At 40.4% G+C, this 22,990-nt stretch overlaps 1 protein-coding gene across 3 annotated transcripts in view; it reads left to right on the top strand.

The window, feature by feature from the left end:
• Igf2bp3 (insulin like growth factor 2 mRNA binding protein 3) overlaps positions 1-22,990 on the top strand; it is a 111,742-nt gene that overhangs the window by 62,114 nt on the left and 26,638 nt on the right. For all 3 annotated transcript variants that reach the window (XM_074065149.1, XM_020184400.2, XM_074065150.1), the window contains exons 4-8: positions 6,122-6,173; positions 6,270-6,333; positions 14,762-15,043; positions 19,494-19,628; positions 20,883-21,005. In XM_074065149.1, the coding sequence (XP_073921250.1) occupies positions 6,122-6,173; positions 6,270-6,333; positions 14,762-15,043; positions 19,494-19,628; positions 20,883-21,005 (656 nt within the window). The remainder of the gene's footprint in view (positions 1-6,121; positions 6,174-6,269; positions 6,334-14,761; positions 15,044-19,493; positions 19,629-20,882; positions 21,006-22,990) is intronic.

Below are 22,990 nucleotides of genomic sequence, written 5' to 3'. Positions count from 1 at the left end.
ACCTTATGGAATTGTGTGGATTGAGTGAGTTAAGGTAGATCAAATGTCTGGATGGAGTGGGTGCTAGGAAGCACTCAACCATTACTGGCCACAATTCATGACCGAAAGATGGCCAGTGTGGTTAGAAAAGTGAAACAGAGGTGGGATGAGTGGATCACACAGGAACCTCAGGCACTCGTTAGGGATTTGGGGGTCTTATCCACCATACAAAGGGAAGCCCTTAGAGTTTAGAGGAGGATGTGATTCGGTCAACTCAGCTTTTAAAAACCAGTCTAGCTCAGCACTGCCCGATAGGAACATAATGTAAGCCACTTACATCTGGATGCTTCTACTGTGTAACTTCATAGGAACAGATGGCATGGTAACCTTGTTGGTCCCTGTGGTCACGTGACTGTATGGAATCCTAATGTACTATTACCTTCCTTTGTTAGAGGATCTAACTTGTGAAAACTGAGGGTTTCCAGAAAGCTATGAGACTTTGCTTTCTGCAGCTCCAACACTGGAATGTCCATGTGGAATGATGGGAGCTGAGCTGTCCTCTTGGCTTAACCATGGTAATGATGGTGCACGGGAGGATTTATGAGATTGAAGATGATCTGGTCTGTGTGTACAATACATGACTTTGTCAACCTGAATGTCATTCTCAGACTTTGGTGTAAGGGTTTGGATGTTATCCAGTAATTATGTTGGTATTATTGTAGAGAAATAATGAAATGGCAGTTCCTTATCTTGTATTTGAATTTTACTAGAAATGATTATTGGGACCTACAATATCGGGTTGTTCTTTGTTTGGCCACATAGCTAGTCTTCTCACAGAGGTATAAAGGAGCAGAGTTCCTGGGGTGCTTTTACCTATATTTGCCAAAGCAGTTCCTGTTCTACAAAATGTATTGAGCTGTATCTGAAGGAAGTTTCCTTCCTGTCCACATTCCTAGCTCACAATGTTGATTCTGTGGAGATGTTCACACCATCTCACTGAAATGAGGAGTAATCAAAATATCTTCCTTATGGTTACTTTCCCAGTGCCTGAGACTGTTTTGAAATTTGGCAAGGTTTGTTAGAGTAACAAGACGTTAAATGCCCCTGCTTTGAATATTGCTTCAATTTCATGGTGGTTTTTGCATTGCTTGTGACTTTCTACTTCCATGTCTTTTTATATGAATTTATGACAAATACGTATAAGCTTAAATTACTATGGACTTCTAAAGTAGAATTAGTTTTCTTTGCCCTTAGACAAAAACTGTTGTGTGATTTCTTTTTAACTCCTCATGTTTCATTGTTCCTCACAGAGCTAGCTAAGCATTGGGTTCGAAGGTAAGACATGGTCCCTTCTCTTAACAGCCCTTAGAAGTCAGGGCAGCTGTGTTTGGAGTGCCATGTTGAAGGGGTAACCCATTTCCAGAGGGACATTCAGAAGATAGATTGACATACAGACTGTAGTAATGCTCAACTGCCCCATCAGCTTCTGAAACACACAGCAAAATAAGGAAGACTTGGAATCTAAGGTCATACATGTGTATTATAAAATACCTTCCAGCCTAAATATGGAAGCCAATGTGACTAAAGAATAGATTACTATGGATTACTTGTGACACGCATGACAATCACATCCATAAGGTTAAAAATCACTTGCCTAGTGGGTGTATTAAGATAAGGAAGGAGATTATCAAACGGTGCTGCTTTCATTTCCAGAGAGCATTAGGGGTTACAGAGGCAGAGGGGAAGCACTTTACCAAGTCTTGAGGGTGTGGTTGGCACATAGATGCAGGGAAGTATGTTTCATCTATCAATAAGATAAGCAGTACCAGGGAACTAACAGCCTCCTATTCCATGTTGAAGTGTGGACAACTTGGATCAACAATTTGAAATCTCTGAAGGGTACTAACTTCTGGCAGGGTAGTGTTGGGGTGTAGAGCAGGAGGCAAGCGTGTCAGTCAGACACGTGGTTCAGATGGGTGAGAGGTGATGGGGCCCGAGCAGTGGAATAAGGAATAAGTAACAAGCAGGGGGTTTGTTTGCAAAATGTGATGTTCATGCCTCTAGTGATAGCAGTTGAAATACAGCTAGTTTTGAGTGTATGCATGAGCGGGGGTGAGACAGGTAGGTCTGAGACTGGTTACATTGGATGTACCTAGCTTTCAGCTGTATTGCAGTGATCACAAGTAAGTACAAATAAACTGGCTACTAGACTGAAGTGAGGAATAAAGAGAAGCTGTTATCTTGATGATGTGATGGTTTCATGAATATAAAAGTATTTGGAAATTGATCATGGTATATACAGATTATTGAGCTTCAATAAAACTAAAGCTGTTACCAAGTAATTACCAACTTTATTGAGATATAAATCATATCCTATATCGTCTACCACTTAATGTATACAGTGCAATGATGTTTAATGTTAGTAGATATGTACAGTGTTCATACAGCTTTGGAACATTTTCATACAAATGGAATCATATGATATGCGGTCTTCTGTGCCTACCTTTTTTCACCTAGTATAATGTCTATGTTGTTGTATGTGTAAGTATCTCTTTTTTAAGGATGAATAATATTCCATTCTATAAAGATGTAACGTTTTGTCTAAATTCATCAGTTGATGGCATTTGGGGTATTATGAGTGATCTTAATTCTTTTCCACCATGTTCAGGAAAATGACAATCTCTGTATTTATCATGTGGATCTTTCTATGTTATTTTGACATTTGGGTAAACATTTTCAAAACATCGCTGAACTTTGGGGGATTTGAAGTCCTAAATGCAAAAAAGGGGGGAGTCTACCAAGACATTTCTGTTGAGGCTTTAATTTGCTTTGACTGCCTCCTTTCTCCTTCAGGTGGAATTTAAACTTACCTGTGCACATGGAAATGCTTCCCTTCTAGCTCGAGTAGAGTGAATTCATTTAGATATGGATTTTGGTTTGTGAAAGGTTTGTGGAAGTGTTAGAAACATGTAATGGAAGGTTTTTTCTTTTTCTTTTTTTCGCCTCTAAATTCGGTTTTCGATGAAATATTTGTGGCTGACATAGATAGAAGAGTTAGATCTGGATAGGTGTCCTGGGAACTGAGAGGAAATAGTTTATGTGACTGATATCGGGGACATGGGCATACATTCCTATCAATGCAGGATGAGACAGAATGTCAGAACTAATCAAGATAGGTTGTATTTACTCCTCGAGGCTTCAGTGCATGGGAGGGCATTGTACAACTTGCAATGAAAGCAGATTCAGAATAGACTGAAGGAAACTGGCTAAGTTGTTTGGGGGTTGGAAATGCTTTTGAGATTTGGGAATCTTAGTAGGTTATTAACAAGAGCCCACCCCCCCATTCTTTCAGTTGTGATTACACATAAAACTTGTGCATAAAACTTTGAGTAGGCAACAAAGATCCACTGAAAGTCACCTATAGTGTGACTACACCCCCTCCCCCACCATGTATTGAACTAGGTACAAGGTTGGTATCGAACCTCTTCCTTTGAAGGAGTGAAGTTTTGTTTTAAAGTCAGGTTTATTGGAGTAGAATTTACAAACAATGAAGTTTATTGTTTTTACTGTACAATGATTTTTAGTTACCTTTGTAGAAGCTTTGTTTACAGTGTCATCAATGACCAGTATTACTTATTTATTCTTAGGAATAGAATGTTTAACTGTACAAACAATTTTGTTTCAGATGTGTTAAATCTTACACAAAATATGCAGTGAAAAAAAATTTTGGTGGTACTGGGGTTTGAACTTGGGGCCTTAGCACTTGCTAATCAGGTGCTCTCTGCTTAAGCCATGTCTGCAGTCCTCTCCATGCACCTGTGTAATCTAGATGCTGGGGATAACTCAGTGAACAAAAATCTCCCATTCTTCTGGAGTAGACATACTAGTGTCTGAGACAGATGAATAAAGTTTTATGTCATGTCATTTAAATACTTAGAAAGAAAACTGTGAAAATTAAGCTTTTTGATGGTAGCTACATTAGGCGCAGTAATGTGCTTCTCCTAGTATACTCCACTCAGAGAAAATTCACCAAATCAAAACTTATGATAAAAGGGTATTCCATTAACATGTAGAAATCAACCTTTTTTAAAAGAAGAAAATGTGTTCTCAGAGAAATCCTGTAGCAGATTTCAAACTGGAACCAGTAGACAAAGTATAAAAGATACCACATAGGTAAAGGTTCCTTTAGAAGAAACTGTCTAAAGTTTCTAGCAACTTGCCATAAAAATTTAGCATATTTTTTTCTTTTCTTTTTTGTATTTCTGGCAATTAAACCCAAGGCTTTGGTCTCATTAGGCAGGCAATCTACCACTTGAGCCATGCCCTCAGTCCTCCCCTTCCCCCTTCTAATTTGCTTTTGAGATAGGGTTTCTCTAACTTTGCCCAGGGTGTCCTCAAGCTCTCTCAAACCTCTTGCTTCTGCTTCCCAAGTACCTGGGGTTACAGGCATGTACACCATGCCAGGCTTAGCATGTTTCTTTCTTTCCTTTTTTTCTGGTGGTACTGGGGTTTGAACTCAGGTTCTCATGCATGTGCTGTACTGCTTGAGCCACTTCATCAGCTCTGTTGTGTTTTTTATTTTCAAAATAGGTTCTCATGAACTGTTTGCCCAGGCTGACTTCGAACCATAATCTTGATCTCTGCCTTCTAAATAGCTAGGATTGCAGGTGTGAGCCACCGGAGCCTGCCTTTAGCCAGGCTTTTAGTTTCTTAATTTGGTTTTTTTTTTTTTTGAGGGACTGGGATTTGAACTCAGGGCTTCATGTTTGCAAAGCAGGCACTCTGCTGTTTGAGCCATACCTCCAGTCCTAGTTTCTTAAAAGTTTGATGTATCCTGGTGCCAGAGAACATTTTCAAGGGACTGCCCTTCACTATTGTAATTAAACTAATGAGTAAGTGGTTCCCTGTAAATTTATAGGAACTTACTTTACTTTTAAAAAAATGTCAGTTTTTAGAAGGTAAGGGCACTGAATTTGTTTTGTATTGGTGAGACACGCACCTACAGTTCGTATTATAATACATTTATAGTTATTTTAATTGTCTCTATTACAGTAACATACACAGTGTAATAATTATCATTACAGGAAGGAAGGTGAAAATTGCTTCAAACTGACATTTTCCAGCCTCGTGTAGATTTAGAAACGTATCCTTCATTTTACACCTCTGTCTACACGCTTATAGTCACATGTCTTAGTCTTTAATTCACGACTCCAGGTAGAATATCAAATGTGTTTTCTTCATTTTGCCCATCTGCCCAAAGACGATTCTGTTCTGTTCCACTTGATAGAGCTGTAAAAGGAAGTTCTTGGGACAGGAACATCTTACAGATAAAACTTGCATTTCTTAACTTGGGCCCTTGTCTTGTGACTTTGTGTACAAGGAGGAAGTAAGATGGCATGTCCAAGTGTGCATGAGGAGTAGGCACTCCTTTTTCCTTCAGCCTCAAAAGATGGGCTGCTGTGGCTTTGAACACTTTGCTGAGCCACTGTTAATTCTTTTTTCCTTTTTTGAAGGTAATGCCGTTTTTATAGTGTTACAGGAAATTTTAGGTTACTTCTTGAAAACAAAGTAAAAAAATTCAAACTTCACAAAGTAACAAAGCAGGAAATAATAATTTTGTAATAAAAAATGCTGGGCCATCCTTTGTTTGGACAGAGGGGAAAGTCAGTTTAGTAACTCACATAACAGCAGAGAATCCAGATGTTTCTTCTTGGTTAGTCACAGAAAATTAGATAAAAGTCAGGAAGATGGATGGCACCATTATAATCCCAGCATATGGGAGGCTAAGGCAGAGTATCTCAAGTTCAAGGCTATAGGTTGAAACCCTGTCTCAAAAAAAAAAACCCAAGGGCTGGAGATGTAGCTCAGTGATAAGAATGCTTGCCTAGCATGCACAGGCTTTGGGTTCCATCCTCAGCACTGAAGGAAAAAAAAAAAAAGCTGAAGCAGGTATGGGCTGGTGAGAAGAGAGAAGTCCCTCAAATGTGGTGTCTTTCCTTAGTCTGTAATGCAAAGCCCAGTTTACTTTTTGTTTCTTTTTTTTTTTTTTAAATCACAGTTACCTAGTGATTTTAAAACATATTCCTGCCCTGGCTAATGACGGGAACTCAAAATGTACAATTTTCTCTCCCCCTCCTGCTAGGTGCTGGATAGTTTACTAGTCCAGTATGGAGTGGTGGAGAGCTGTGAGCAAGGTACATGTATTCTGAATTGCTTTCTAATTCGTAAAAGGAAGGAAGGAAGCAGAAAGAAAACTAACTTTCATTCTCTTTGTTTTTCTCTTCCTCCAGTGAACACTGACTCCGAAACTGCAGTGGTAAATGTAACCTATTCCAGTAAGGATCAAGCTAGACAGTAAGCAGTTTGAAACTTTTTATCTATATGTTATAACTAGGGCTAAGTACAGCAATTTGTATTTTGTGGCTTTCAAATTTGAGAAGGGCTAGTGGGTAAAAACTGTGTTTCATAAACTCTGACCCTCCAGATATACCTTTCTTTTTATGTGTGAATGTCTAGTAAGAATTTGCATTGGTTAAAGTTTATTACATCTTCAATGTATCTCTAATACCACTAATAGAATGATACAGTACAAAGCTGAGCTGCACCCTATGTGCCAAAAGTCATGGGCATGGATATTGTTTTCAAATTACATAGATTTCTTTTTTCCTTCCTCATGACATGTTCTTACTATTTTATCTGAAGCTGGTAAGTTGATCATGTGTTGTTTTCTTGCTATCTGAATTCTCTAATGATTACTACTGACAGAAGCAGGCAGACGTTAAACCAATGTGCTTTTAGATTTGTGTAAAAAGTATATTCCAGTGCAGTTAACAAAACTTTGCAGGTCAATCTCTGATAATTTTGTAGGCTACGTACAATCTAATGAGTTGACAGAGTGCTAGAGAGAGAAAAGGAGGGTCCCACAAATCCTGCCTTTGCCAGCTCTGCCCAGAGCATGAACACTGAGGAATGGCATCAACGTACCCAGCAGGACAGCACTGAGTGCCAGCTGACTATGGAAGTCCTAACCACTTCCAGAGACAGGAGGAACAGACTGTCCTTTCTGTGGGAAAAGTGAAAGAAGGGACCCTACTGGCTGACCCTGAGCCCGAAAGGGGAAAGGTGAAGAGAGCCTCAAGAATGGGACTTGAGCTGGGTTACCAAAGGCAGTCCTCACATGGAAGGACTCTGAAAGGAAAGCTAGTCCTGGGAAGGAGAGGGAAATTTGTAAGACAGAAATGAAACTTTATTTTAAAATTGATAATATTCACATGGCTCAAAATTTAAACAACCCAAAGAAATACACAGTGCAAATTTTCTCAGTATTGTTCACCCAGCTAACTTACCCTCTTGTCAAGATGACCATGTGGAGGAATGCATGATTGGATTTTTCTTCCTTGGTACATTTGAGTGTTTGTACCTGTATTTTTGTAGTTGCCTGGATTGTGATTGTGTGGGTGTGGAATGACTTTGTTTAGTTAATTCCAGATTGGACGATTAGACTGTTCACAGTCATGAGCAGTGCCGTGGGGAACCCCTTTTGCATGTGTCACTTGGGTGTGTATGTGTGTGTGTCTCTATTGGATAAATTCCTAGAAGGAGAATTGCAGTTTTTACCTTGTTATCCTTTGGAGAGCTCAGAGTACTGTAAATTTCCACCGATCTTTCTCCATACTCTGCCCAATGTACAGCTTTATCAATTGCCAGTCTAGTAGATAAAAAGTGGTATCCCATTAACTTTCATTTCTCTCATAAGTGACCCTGAAGGCTTCTAATATGTTTAAGTTTTTATTTTTCTTTCTATTTGTATCCTTCCTTCATTAATTTTTTTCACAGTTCATATGCGGTCTAAGACATTAGGGAAATTGTGGTTTGCTTAATTGATATTTAACAAATTTTGTTCTATATCACATAAGAAGACCAAGAAAATCACCCTTCGGACCCTCAGCAGATTGGGAGGTAAAAAAGTGTGAGGGTAGTGAAAATGCAGAAGCTCCATTTGTCTCACATATTTTATTCTTTACAGAAAAGATCTAAATTGAATACTTGGTAGAGTCAAGTCCTTACTGGATGGAAAATATGGTATAATACATGGTTAAACCCAAGGATATTTAGAGATTGTCAGAGACTTGTCCTACTTGTTTTATTGAAAACTTACATGAGCCGGGTATGACGGCTCATGCCTATAGTCCCAGCTACTTGGGAGGTGGGGATCAGGAGGAACTGGGTTTGAGGTCAGCCTACAGAAACAGTAAGATCCCATCTCAGTCAACAAGACAGATATGGTGACATGTGCCTGTGATGTCAGCTATGCTGTGAGGCATAGGTACGAGGATCCTGAGGCTGGTCCCAAGCAAGAATACAAGTCTCTATCCAAAAAAATAACTTGTCGGGAAAAAATGGGCTAGAGGTTCAATTGGTAGAGCACTTGCTTAGCAAGTTCAAATCCTAGTGCTACAGTAATGAGGAAGAAAACTTATATGAGGTTAGCAAGAAAAACATGGAAATACAACCTTACATACCTTTGAAGAAGCATGAGAACAACTTCACCACAGAGTAAATAACTTTGAGACTGGCAGGGCTTAGTGGTAGCAAAGGAGGAGGGGAAGTCTGTTGGGTAGGAACTGTGTGATTAGGTAAGTAAGTAACTTCAGTTAGGGAAGTCATGCTAACTCTTACTCTAATATTCAGTCACTTAGCTCCAGGCTGTCAGTGATAAAGGCAAAGCCTTTGTCCTCAATCATGCGCCTCCCACTGATGAAATCAGAGAATTTGGAGAGGGAACACCTAACATTTAGTACCTGCCTGAGTCAAGTAGCCTTTTTTGTGTGTGTGACACTGGGGTTTGGACTCGGGGCTTCATGCTTACTAGGCATGCACTCTACTACTTGAGCCACTCTGCCAGTCCCTGCATTGAAGTTCTTAGTTGAACTCTTTCTTGTTTGCATTTGCTGCTTGGAAGTCTTTGTGACTGGGATGTGCTTGTGAAATGTGAGTAGAAACTTAAGAGTTTAGAGGCTTCATTTCAGAGTCCAGTCGCCTGGACTGGACTTGTTACCAGTTTTCTGTGATTTTGGTCAAGTTAATGTGTTATGCTTCACTTCCATCTCTGAAATGGGAATCATTAAAGTCTTTAGCCCATGGGGCCGTGGAGGAGCTAAGGTGATACCTCTAAGACACTTATCACAAGGGCTGGGGATGGAGCTCAGTGATGCAGCACTTGCCTAGCATGCTGGAGCTCCGAGTTCCAGCCCAAGACTACTTAAAATGCCTGGACGGGGGTACGAGCTCCAAAGGTTGCAGCTATTATGTATTTTCTGAGCATGTCTCAGCGCTGCTGGTGGTACTCTGTTGTTTAGTACACTGCACTTAAGTGATAGCTGACCACTGATGGTGAGGAGCGAGGCATCCAGGTGAAGTGTTTGAAGCCACCACCTCTTGCTACGTAAGGGGCGTTGCTTGCCACTCTTAAGAGGATCCCTCAAACATGCTGTCTCTAAAACAGAATTTTCATGGTAATTCCTGCCACCTTGTGGCTAAGAAAAGCAAAGCTTCATAGCTCACTACTCATTGAAAATACAGAACTTTTGTTTTAAGCTTGTCTTGAATTACTAAATTATTAAGACAATGAAATTAATAAAAACAGTAAACACTTAAATATCATTACAAAGTAAAGTTTGTGTTTGGTGGATGTACTCAGATCAAGAGAGCCTGAGGCTCTGGGTTGCCTACTTCCTTCGCTGTCACAGAGATGCTGAGATAAAGTAGTCAAAGGACTAGACTGGGATGTGGCTTAGGTGGGTAGAGCACTTGCCTAGCAAGTATGAGTTCAAATCCCCAGTACTGGGAAAGATGAAGGTGAGGGGACTGATAGTGCTCTTTGGAGAATTTGTCATGTGTGATAAAGAAACAGCCCTGTAGAACGTGTAGACATGTAGTTCTTATGCTTTCTTTCCTTTATGGTTCTTACTTGTAAAGTTTATTTTTGTTAGAAGAGGTATGCTTGTGCTTTGAAGCTGTTCTTGTGGTACTTTTACATCAGTGTGAGGATCTGTGTTAGGCAAACGTAGTTATGGTTAGAAGTGTTCAAAGCAACTTGGCTCATGGCTATAGGGAGGAAGTTCTCATTTAGACTTTAAAATTTGTATAGGTAGATTTATTATGGAACAAGAAATAGAATCATAGCATTTGGGAGGCCGAGACAGGAGGATTGCAAGTTCCTGTCTCACCTCGGCTACTAGCAAGACATTTACTCAAAAAATAAACAAAATGACAGAAAAAAGGGAGGGAGGACGTTCTTTCTGTTTAGAGATAGCCACTCTTACATTTGCCATTTGGATTCATTGACTTTGTCCCATGCACCATAACTTTGGAAATTGGATCATTATGCAAACTTTTGTGTTTTTCACAAAGTGTATTTGTACTTTGTACCCACTTCATGGTTTGTATCCACTATGTAGTATTTCATCCTTGTCATAGTTCATTCATCCAGCTCTCTGCTGTGCATCTAAGGTGTGTGTAGCTGTTTTGGTTTTGTTTTTTTTGGTACTGAGGATCAAACTCGGGGCTTGAACATCTTAAGCATGCACTCTACTCCTAAGCTACATCTCTAACACTCAGTAGCTTTGCTTTTGGGGTTTTTTTGTAGATGTGGTATGGGGTTTTTGCCTTTGTTGTTGTTTTGCTTTTTAATGTTTTTTTTTTTGCCTGGTGGTTTGAACTCGGGGGTCTTATGCTTGTTAGGCAGATTCTCTACCACTTGAGCCATTTTGTTTTGCTTTTAGAGTCAGTTTAGTCATGAAGCCCTTTGTAGGTAAATAACTGGGCTGTGTCCATAGTTATTTTCTTTAGCTGCATCCTTGCAATAGTATTACAGCATTTTTTATAATTAGTGCTGAGTTTTGTATATCAACCTCTATTCTTTGTCATGGTCTGTTTCCTGTAGCTATCTCTAAGTAATCCACACTGAGTAATTTACAAAGGATAAAGATTTACTTGGCCACAGTTCCGAAGGCTGGGAAGTTCCAGATTTGCTGAGGGCCTTTCTGCTAGTGGGGACTCTGGTAGAGTCCTGCGGCTGCATAGAACTTAACATGTCAAGCTCAAGTCTCTACTCCCAGGACTGGAGACGTGAGTCCAGTGGTGGAGCACCTGCTCTGCAAGCGTAAAGCACAGTTCCATTGGACTAGGGCCCTACCTTTGTGGCCTCATTTAACCTTAATTATCTCCCAGAGGTCCCATCTCCAAATTCCACAGATTGTTTCTACCCTCTTAATACCTCACAGCGGGGATTAAATTTCAACAGGAATTTTATTGGGGACATTCAAACTTTGGAGTGGCACAAGGAGAGAACTGAGCTTGCTACTTTTTAACTATGGCCGAATCTCATCTTGCAAGGGTCTACTTGTTACACAGTTGTGACGCTGCAGAATAAGAAGAAGGAGACTTTATAGGGCTTGGGGGTGCATTTCATGGTGGAGCACGTGCTTAGTTTGCACAAGACCCATAAACTTCAGACTTGGAAGCTGAGAATGCAGAGAGACCATAAGTTCCGTCGTCTCAGTTCTAGAGGTGAGGCAGGAAAATGACCTTTTTGAGGTTACCGTGGTTACTTAGTGTTGAAGCAGGACTAGAAAGCTCATTTCTGGTCATCCACACTCTTTTTCTTTTTTACTATTCAGATCTCTGGGAAAGTTTAACTTTTCTAGGTCTCAATTTACTTCTCTCCCACCCCTGTTCCTCAGATAGAATTACCTATTTTATCAAGGCCTTTTTCGCCATCCCAGTAAACTTCTTAGTAATACAATTAAGTGCTATCCACCAGTAAAATTACTCAGATCTTCTGAATGACTTGAAATAGCATCAGAGCAGAGTTGAGTAGTGCATGCTTTGAATAATTATAGTAACTGTTCATCTCGTGTCTTGTAGCTACAGTAGACTTGGAGAAAATATTTTATAATTTTCTCATGAACTTAGTAGATATGAAACTGTGGGCATAGAAGGTTTCAGCAGTTGATTTGAAAAATGAGAAACTAAGGATCTTTGGTTGTGAGGAAGCCATTGTTCTGCTGTTGGGTTGATCCTCTCTGCCTTTTCAGCTATGGCCAAGTTTGGTGCACTGGGGCTTGCGGAGTTGGGAACTTTGCTTAGTTGGTTAGCCGGGTACACACAGTTGGGGCTGTCTGCTCTCTACCTGGAGCAGCCTGAGTTTGGAACCACTGGGATCCAGACTGTGCACTGGGTAATGGGACTCTACCTCCTGAGTGTGAGAATCTGGGTTTTTTTGTTTCGTTTTTTTTTTTTTTGGTGGGGGAGGGCAGTACTGGAATCTGAACTCAGGGCTTTACTCTTGATAGGCATGCACTCTAAACACTTGAACCACTCCACCAACCCTTTTCTCATGTTGGGTATTTTCAAGATAGGGTCTCTTGAACAGTTTGCCTGGACTGGCTTTGATCCACGATCCTCCTGATCTCTGCCTCCTGAGTAGTTAGGATTACAGGTGTGGGCCATGAGTGCCCGGCAGTACTTGGTTTTATAATGGGAAAGGATATAACCTTTATATGCCTACAGATGTAGTCGATTCTCTTGTTGGGCCCAGACTTTTTGAAAGAATCTTTTTCTCCTGACCTTCCAAGAGGTCAGGAGAAACTTGGCTGAAGTTCCTACATCTTCAACTTTTTTTTTTTTTGGCAGCACTGGGATTTGAACTCAGGGCCTCATGCTTACGAGGCAGGTGCTCTACCACTTTAGCCACTCCTCCAGCCCCTCCTCCTTTCATAAATACTCATCATAAGTATTAGTAAAATTTCTCAGTTGTTGTTTTCTTACAGAAGTAAGCAAAATATTTTAGGATCTTTAATCCACAGTCCCTTAAAAAAGGGGAGCATGGGAAAGAAAAGAACTGTGTTTAGGGTCTGTCATCAGGTCATTGGAAACAAGTATTTGCCTGTTTGTCATCTTTAAATACTTGTGTGACGACAGCCAACCACAGAACAGTGTGCATTGTGACCCCATTTGGGCTTTTGAGGAAACTCCTGCACATGGCCACATGCTGGCCAAGTGTGGGAAGGACTGGTCCATTTGCAGAGGTGTCACAGTTAATAGCAGCGCTGGGAAGGGCCTCAGGACTGTTGGTCATGACGGAACCCTTTCTTGTTCCTCCCGTATTTCTGCATGACTGAGGTCTTTGACAATAAGGGTTCATTCATGTTCCTGGAAACGTAGGACAGGGGATTGAAGTGAGGCAGAAGGGCACAGTGCCGAGTGTGAGGATGCCAGTGAGCCTTCGTGTCTGCCTGTCTTCCATTCCAGGTGCTCAGTGCCTTTGTGGTGCTAAGCCCATCTCCTTTTTTGTCTCCTCTGTCTGTCTAAGAGGTAAAAGTAGATCTTCAAATAAAGACATGAGTGTATACACTCAAGCCAGAAATGACCACATTGGAGCAGCCAAAGACAGAATTTCATGCCTGTTTTCCTTAAAAAACAGTCTGTGTGGACTGAACTCGGGAGCCTATTAGAATGGAATCTGAGAGGCCTAGGAAAAACATGGGGCCTTTCTTGTTTTATATTTTGTTGTCTTTGGGGAGTAAACAGGTGTTAGATTTTATTTACTTATTTTTAAAAATTTTGGATGGTACTGGGGATTGAACTCGGGGCCTTGTGCACTTGAGCCATACTTCTAGCCCAAAAGGTGTGTGTGATTACATGTGCATCTGAAATCTTAGTAATATATCCTAAAGCAATTTATTATTGAATTTTCTTCCTTTTACATATGTAGATTAAGTAGAACACAGCAATTTGGATGAGTCTTAAAAACTAAGTAAAAGATTGAGACATGAGAGTGCATGGTGCAAGGACACACACATACTTGCATAGAATTTAAAAATAGGAAAAGTTAATCGTGGCATTAGAAGTCTAGGAAAGGGGTAATTACTGGAAGGAGGTGTTGGTGGGGCTTTCTGGTGGTGTGCTAGTTCTAGATCTGTCTGTGTGTGTTCACCTTGTGAAAACTCACTGAGATGTGTGCTTAAGAACTGGAGTATAACTAAAACATTTCCATATAAATGTAACATTGAAAAGTGCAATAAAAAAAAGCTCACGATTCTCCCCGAGAAGATACATGATGTGATGGACAGATGAAAATTGGCTTCCCTATTTCCTTCTCTTTCTCTTTCTCCCTCATTACTTCCCTGCCTCTCTGTCCCAAGTCGGATCCTAAAGCCTATAAAATCAGGAGTGACTGTTTTCTCGTGCTGGGTCATAATAAGGTACTAAAATTTTATTGGATGATTGACTGTCCTAAGTATTAAATTCTATCAGTCTCATGTAAATGATCTAGAGATGTTTATCCACTGATTCTTTAAATGTTCTAAGCATTTGTATTAGAGGATGAATTAATTAATGTCTTTTTCCATTCTGATTTGAAACACTAGCCAGGGGAAGACTAGCCTATTTAGTTCTCTCATGCTCTTTGGGGATTTCTAAGCTATTACCAACCTCCTGGGTTTAAATCATGAGTTTGAAAAAAAAAAAAATTTTTTTTTACTTTCTATTTTTCATTTGCAGATGGCAAATACGTTCTCTTTAGGACTGGTCAGCCCTTTTTCTCCCTGTGTGGACTTTAAAGAAAAGCTTGGATGGGTTGTGAGATCATGTGTGTTTGGGTTTGCTGTTTGCTTTACTCAGAAGTGTTGGAGCTAATAATTCTAAGTGCTGCTTTGTTGAAAGATTTGTCATACCCACTTTCCCTTTCCCCTACCTCCTGCCCTTTGTAAACTTCTAGAGCCTTAGATAAACTGAATGGATTCCAGTTAGAGAACTTCACCTTGAAAGTTGCCTACATCCCTGATGAAACGGCCACCCAGCAGAACCCCTCGCAGCCGCTCCGAGGGCGCCGTGGGCCTGGGCAGAGGGGCTCATCCCGGCAGGGGTCTCCAGGATCAGGATCCAAGCAGAAACCATGTGACTTGCCTCTGCGCCTGCTGGTTCCCACCCAGTTCGTTGGAGCCATTATAGGAAAAGAAGGTGCCACCATTCGGAACATCACCAAACAGACCCAGTCGAAGTGAGTATGCCTTACTGAGTGTGTGATGGTTGTTCATGTCTTCCTCTTCAAATCTTAGCAATAGTGTGTTGTGCTGGAACTTGGTACCCTTCTGAACAAAGGTTAGGAACTCTCTTTTACAGTATTTGCCAATGTGAGAGGGAAAAAAACCCTTGTGATTTTATATCTTAGTGTTCATTTGTATAAAACCTCAAAGGGAACCTTGAATTTTCACACATGAATAGAAAATAAATGATACCTGATCCTCTTCTGGTGGGAAAGGCCCTGACAGACAAAAGGGCAGTTTCTAGATTGTTCTCTGCCTCACTCCCTCTTCCCTGACATCCTTAAGTGCTTTGGGAGTTTTCCAGGTCCAGTCCACTTCATCTGTGTCATCAGAACAGACATGGTTTTTCAGTTTTGGCTTACTTCAGTAAAGTCTTGCTCATCTTACAATCTAAATTTATCTTGTGATTAGATCATGAAGTTAGAATGGATTTTTCTTGAGGATGTTGTTTGATAGCTTTGTCACCCCTTTTTGCTTAGGTTATTTTTGAGATGTTGTCTCACATTTTTGCCCAGGACCAGTCTGAACCATAATCTTATGCCATTTAGCTTGGCTGACAGGCATACCTCACTAGGCCCAGTTCTCTCTTTTAATTTTTTATTTGCATATAATAGTTTATAGGGTGGATACGTTGTGGCATTTTCATATGTGCTTACAATATATTTTACTTAGATTCACCCCCTTCATCATTCTCCCTCATTCCCCCTTCTACCCGTTCCACTATTTTTGTTGAGATGGCCTGGATCTGGCACTTGCCTGGGCTGGCCTGGAACTCGCACTTGCCAAGTAGCTGTCGGGTTTTAAGGGATTGGAAGATCTCTGTTCACCAGTAGGAAATGGGAACTATTGATTTTCCTTTATCACAATAGTCCAGTGCTGAGTCCATTGGTGAACACACAGAAGGCTCTTGCATTTGCCAGGTGAGTGCAGTGACCGTGTGAGTTAATGTTTGAAGCCCTTTGCATAGATCTTAGACACTTTCTTAATTTGGAAGCCTCAGTGCATTATATATTGGCTGTTTTTACCTTCTAAACCATATTGCTGTGCAGTGTTTGGATATTTTGACCCAAAGAACCTTGGTGAAGAACTCTCTCCATTTCCCTTTGAAGAGTGCTTCAAGGCACATCCCTGGCCCTTGTGCCTACCATATTTCCTGAAGAGCCTGGGCATGTACGAGGGATGAGGTTGTATAAACAGTGTCATTCTGTAAGCCTTGGACTTACAGATTATTTTGCCTCTTAAATTTAGTAAGGAAAAGGATTTTGTGCATCTGAGGAATGAGTCGTGCTGTTCCTTTGGAGACTAGAACTATGGGCTGTGTCTACCTTGCTCTGTGTGTGTGTATGTGTGTTCCACCAGGTCTAGGAGGTACTCACACTCAGCATAGGTACCCTGTCTGCACTGAACTGGCTGACCCATTTTTCATGCAGACCCCCACCCCCACACAAAGCAGTTGCATGTCCGTGTTGCTGCTGTGACATCATACGCTGACTTCCTCTGCATTGAAGCAGGAGACATTGGGGCTGGATCCAAAATTACTGTCCCTGGCCTCATAATATAGAGGGTTGGGAAGACAATTGAATCATAATCTAGATGAGTTTGCCTGGCTTTAATCTTATAATTTAAGAACTTATTGCTTCCCTTGATCTATCATTACCTGCAGGAACTGATTACATGGTTTCCCTTCGTCTTGTGACAGATTAGAGTTGTTCCTTTTGAGCTACTCATTTCCTTGTCACATGAAGAGCTGTGACTTAAATTGTACCATTTGTTTCACTTAAAGCAGGAAGATAGGGGTTAGAAAAGAAGGGAAGAAGTTTTGGTTACATCTGATGATTTCTCTGTAGAGCTCTATCCAGTGGATTTAATTCCTCTTGCCATTAAAATTAATCATTATCAGAACCTGTGTTTCTGGAATGGTCTCAGGGGGCCACCTTAATCACCAGAGTAACATCTCTTTCTCTCAGGGAGTCAGAGGTTAGCAGTTCTCAGCACAGTGACAGGATGGAAATACACTGAAGGAGGGCGTATTAACGTGACTGACAGTCACTGGGTTTTCAAATGGGTTGGGAAGATGGGCCCTAGGATTGGAACTATAATCTAAGATATTTTGTTATTATTTCTTGGTACCCCTTATATGTTTAATTTCTATATTACCCTTATTTGTAGTTACAGGTTTTACTGCTGCAGAAAATCTTCGGTTTTCCACCAAACATTTAAGAAAGTTCAAACCTTGGTTTAATTGGCATGATAAAGTGGTCATTTTCATGGTTACTTGTCCCAAAGAGCTAAAGGAACTCAACAAGTACTTAATTTTCCCCCAAACACACATTTTGGGGTAATTGTTTCACAAGCTTTTTAAACAATAGAAAATAACTCAAAATACACAAATATGCAAATTGCAAGTAAGAGTTTATGGTTCATTTCATTCTTGAATTAGTCATTATTAATTTGGAAGCATATCTTTATTGGCTTTGTTCTTTGCATCTATTAACATGTAACTTTTTTTTTTTGGTGGGGGTTTGAACTAGGGCCTGCACCTTGAGCCACTCCACCAGCCCTTTTTTCATGGTAGGTTTTTTTGAGATAGGGTCTTGGGAACTATTTGCCCAGGCTGGCTTTGAACCACGATCCTCCTGATTTCTGCCTCCTCAATAGCTGGTATTATAAACGTGCGCCACAAGCACCCAGCTGAATGTGCAACTTTTTAAAAAACATCTATACTGCACTTTTTTTTCACACAAGATAATGGACTGCTTACTATATGTTAGTATATGTTACTTTACCACATTTTAAAAGTAGCTGAAAGAGGATCGCAGTTCAAGGCCAGCCCAGGTAAGTAGTTCATGCGACCCTATCTTGAAAAAACCCCAAACAAAAAGGGCTGGCGGAGTGGCTCAAGTGGTAGAGCTTTTGCCTAGCAAGCATAAGACCCTGAGTTCAAACCCCAGTACCACCAAAAAACAAAAACAAACAAACAAAAGAAAAAAGAAACAGTAGCAGAAAGCTGGACTGGGGGTGTATGTAGATCAGTGGTAGAGCTCTTGCCTAGCATGTCAAGGCCCTGGGTTGGCTCCGTGGCACTGTAAACAAAGAAAAACACCTGTATGATAAGACACTGTTATTTAACCATCTCTTCCTAATGGGCATCATAAAGATAATTCCACTTTTTCTATCTATTAGAAATGTGCTCCAGTGAACATTGCTATGCCAAACATTCTCAAGCAGAGTGGTTTCCCCAGTGAATGTTTGGTGGTGTCTAGAGTCGTTTTTGGTTATCACAAGTGGGTGAACCATGTGCTATTGGCATGTAGTAGGTGGAGCCCAGGATGTGACTGAACACCCTACAATGCACAGGACAAGCCGTCCATGGAAAGAATGAATCTGGCCTAAAATCTTAGTACTGCCAAGTGCGAGGAATACCACTTTGGGCCCACATTTGAGACTGTATTTGTAGAAAATGTTACAAGAAGAATTCTTGGAGCCAGGTGTGGTAATCCCAGCATTTGGGAGACTGAGGCAGGAGGATTGTGAGTTCAGCCTGAGCTACAATAAGTAAGACCCTTTCCCTCAAAAAAAAAAAAAAAAAAAGAAGAGGATTAACTAAAGGGCATATTCAGAAGATAGATCACCAGTCTAGGAAGTAGAATTATTGGGTACAAAGGTGATAAGCATTTTACTTTTGACAAATTCTGAGCATTTGCTACCTACTCTCTCCAAGAGTATGGGTGCTCCCCATTACCCTTCATCTCACCGATAGTGCTTTTTTTCCACCTCAGACTATCTGGTCTATAAGAAAATGCCATCTTGTTTTAATCGGCATGCATATAATTGTAGTAGATTCAAGCATCATTTGAGCTTACTGGCCATTTGCTTTTCTTTGAAGTAGACGTGTCATCCATCTCTTGGTTCCATTCCCATCACTGTTTATTTGAGAACTTTTTGCTATCAAGGAAGCAAAATACGGAAAGAATCTAGTAAACAGGAGATGAATGAAATCTGCTCATCCAATGCCTACTGGATATTTTGTGAAGAATAATTTGTTCAACCTGGCTTGTGGAATTCCAGGTAGCTCTCTTGGCAGGCATTCCAGCTCCTGTTTTTGAGTAGAAGAAAACCTTTTGTCTGAATCTGTCTCTGACATGAGATGTTTGTTCTATGGCAGCTTGGGCAGAATGAAAAGATGTCCTTGCTTCGGTTGAGGAAAGAGGGGAGTATTCCTGAAATTAAAATTTGCTCTAAGTCATCACTATTCCTGGCTTGTTAGGAGTTTCTGCTCTTGAGGGAAATGAATCATCCACTTTTCCCCAGAATTCTCATGACTTTGCAGTTGGTAGTTCCACACTCTATTGTGATTACATGCTTATGGTTCTCATTTTTCTTTCTGCCTGTTTCTACTCTCAGAATTGATGTTCATCGCAAAGAGAATGCAGGGGCTGCTGAGAAGTCAATTACTATCCTCTCTACTCCTGAAGGCACCTCAGCGGCTTGTAAGTCTATTCTGGAGATTATGCATAAGGAAGCGCAAGATATAAAATTGTGAGTAAAGAGGTTAACCTGTGAAAGAGTTTTCAGTGCTATTCTATTTTAGATTTGTATGACACAGCTCTTAGGAATTTGCACAACAAACGGGAAAGTGGTATCCTGATGAGTGACAGTATGTGGCATTTATTGATTTGGTGTGAGCACAAGTCTCTTAGATGTTTAAATACTTCATTTTCATTCATGTTTGGATGTGACTTGAGTGAATGATGGTGGGGAAGAGAAGTCTAGCTGTAGAAGGCTACTGGGGGGGACGTAGGAAGCCAACCTAGAACCAAGAAGTACTGTGGGAGTTTTTCTGGACAGGGGCCCAAAATCCACACTGGTCCTTTACTCAGACACTGTAGGACCTCTGTTCCTATCTTCTGCTTAGCTCTCACCCTTCCCCCCAAACAGCAGGGAGTGTGGACTTGAGGAAGTCCCAATTCTGTTCTAGTAAGGTAAACTGGAGATTTACTTGGGTGTTGTAGATTAGAACTCCTAATATCTCCTCCGTAGGGACTTTGAGTGGAGGCTGGGTTCTGTGCTGCTTTTATTATATAGAGCAGTGCTGCACTGAAAGCAGAATCCAGAATAGGGCTCTAGAGTCAGCCTGGGGACCTCATCATCAATACAAAATTTATAGAGCCCACTAAACATGTTATAATAACAGGTGTTATATGTGGGTACTGTGTTATAGGAAGGTAACTGTTTTAGTATAGAGAAAAATAAGAAAGAAACCCCCATTTGATAACCCTAATGACATTTTTAAACTGTGATATGCATTTGACTTAGGTGTAGAATGTAGAGTGAAAGCTCCCCATTTCTTGTTCTTACACCATCCCCCAGCGTGCAGCCACTGTTGAGTTTCTTCTGTTTCCTTCTGTAAATTATGCATGTATCTCCGGGTATGTATTTTAAAGTTTATGTTAAGATTGCATTATTTTGTATATTGTATTCTGGTGTTAGGCATTTAGGAATACGGATATGAGTAAGAGAACCTGTCACTGAGTAGATATTCCCTGAAATGAAGAAAAAAAAAAAACTTTTAAAAATTAACTCTTATCCAAATACTTGTGTTTTTTCACCCTCTTCATCCTCTCTATCCATGCATTGCTACAATGTAGGCTGTCTGTCAGCATGTATTAAACTGCACCTCGCACAACACTACCTATACAGCAGGTCGGAAGTAAATGTTTAATGAATGAGTAGTCTTTTTATTTGAGAGTAGGTTTGCTTTCCCTGATTTTATGACCATTTTTCTATCTACAGCACAGAAGAGATCCCTTTGAAGATTTTAGCTCACAATAACTTTGTAGGCCGTCTTATTGGCAAAGAAGGAAGAAACCTTAAAAAAATTGAACAAGACACAGACACTAAAATCACAATATCTCCGTAAGTGTTGCTTTGCTTTTGACTTAGAAAACTTTCAAACACTGTGTTTAAGCCATGTGTTTTATATTAAGCTTAGCTTTTCCCTTTTCAAAGCTATTTCAGCTAGCCTGGCCTGTTACACTTAGACATTGTTTCTCAAACTCAGTCCACTGCTACTTTCTGTTTCTAATTGATATTGAAAGCATTGCTATCTTCTCTCATGACAGAGGAAGGGAGAACTAAATGCTTTGCATGCACATTTTCTAGCTAAAGTCTCAATGGAATTTTTTGACGTTTATTCCCAAAATTGGAACGTAAAGCCTAGTTTGTTATCCTTTGCTGCGTAACAAATTGTTCTAACACTTCACAGCTTAAGACAATACTGAACATGTATTGCTGAGCTAGTTTCTGTAGGTCAGGAATTGAGGAAGAGCTTAGCTGGGTGGTTATGGCTCAGTCTCCTAACACTGTGAGGTTGGTGCTGGCTGGTGGGAGGCTTCCCGCTCCTTAGCGCAAGGGCCTCTCCAGAGTGCCCTCAGGGTATGGCTGCAGCCTTCTGTGAGAGGGAATGACCCAAGAAAGAACAAGTAGAAGCTGCAGTGTCTGTTACGACAGAGCCTCAGAAGTTACACTTTTACTCCCAGTATTGAGGATTGAGCCCAGACCCTTACGCTTGCTGGGCAAGTACTCTTACCACTTGAGTCATCCCCTAGACCTTTTGTGTATGTTTTGTTTTTGAGATAGGGTCTTCCTAACTTTGCCTGAGCTGGCCTTGAACTTGAAATCTTCTTGCCTTTGCCTCTTAAGTAGCTGGGATTACAGACCTGCATCACCACACCCAGCTAAAAGTTAATTTTTCTTTTTCTTTTTTTTTTTTTTTTACAGTACTAGGATTTGAACTCAGGGTCTCATGCTTGCTAGGCAGGTGTTCTACCACTTGAGCCACTCTACCAGCCCTGTTTTTGTTGTTAGGGTTTTTCAAGATAGGGTCTTGCAAACTATTTGTCCGGGCTGGCTTAGAACCGCTACTCTCCCAATCTCTGCCTCCTGTGTAGGTAGGATTACAGGTGTGAGTCACCAGTGCCCTAACTAGAAGTTACATTCTTACCATTTTCCTGATACTGTTTACACAGGCCAGCCCTAATCAGTGTGTGTAGAGACTACAGATAACTTGGCAAGGTGTGTGTCATTTGGAGGATGACTACTGTCCTTAGAGTCCATGACTGCTCTGTAATTATACTGAAAGGTTTTTCTTTTCCTGGGAGTGACCATTCTTAGCTTCCGTGAAAGTATCCAAAAAGGTGAAAAGAGATTGATGAATTTCTCTGAAAAAGAATATTAAAATTATAAAACAAAATGTTTGGCAGAGCTTGGTCAAGAGTGGAGATTAAAATTACATACTTCTTTAAGTAGTCTAATAGTATTAGACTTCATATTCTTTATTATGTAATTGTTTACATTTGTAGCAAGTTTGTGGGAAAGGTAAGGAATAATATCCCATTCATCTGGCTCAAGATTAGTCTGCAGCATTTTGCTAGCAGTAAAATAAGAATTTCAATTGCAGGAGTATGAAGCAGGCTGTACCAACGTACCATATCTTTTCAATCTGTGTACTCATGCTTGTCTTCCCAAGACTGTTGACCAGCTGAGGTGTCCTCAGATAGTTCAGTCAAAATGGATTGATTTACTTCCTCCAGCCTACTTTACATTTTGAAAATACAGGCAAAAAACTAAGTTTAGATACATGAGTTCTGGTTTGCCTTTTGGAAATATTTCCATGCATTTTCTTCTTGCTTTGTGATCCAGAACATGCAAGTGCATGAGAATGCCAGCTGTGTCTAGCATTGATTGGTTCAGACTAGGAACATACTTGCTAAAGGTTATGTACCTGTTGGTTTCAACTAAAACTATACATCCTTTTAATCATTCCTTTTCAGTTCACTGTTAAATTGTGAAAATGGTGAAAAAATAAACTATGTTTGAAACTTGGATCTCCTTAAACTACA

The sequence above is a fragment of the Castor canadensis genome, chromosome 2 (genome assembly GCF_047511655.1).
Source record: "Castor canadensis chromosome 2, mCasCan1.hap1v2, whole genome shotgun sequence".
Lineage (NCBI taxonomy): Eukaryota > Metazoa > Chordata > Mammalia > Rodentia > Castoridae > Castor > Castor canadensis.
Note: the sequence above shows the minus strand (reverse complement) of the source record. Positions and strands in the feature narration are given on the sequence as shown.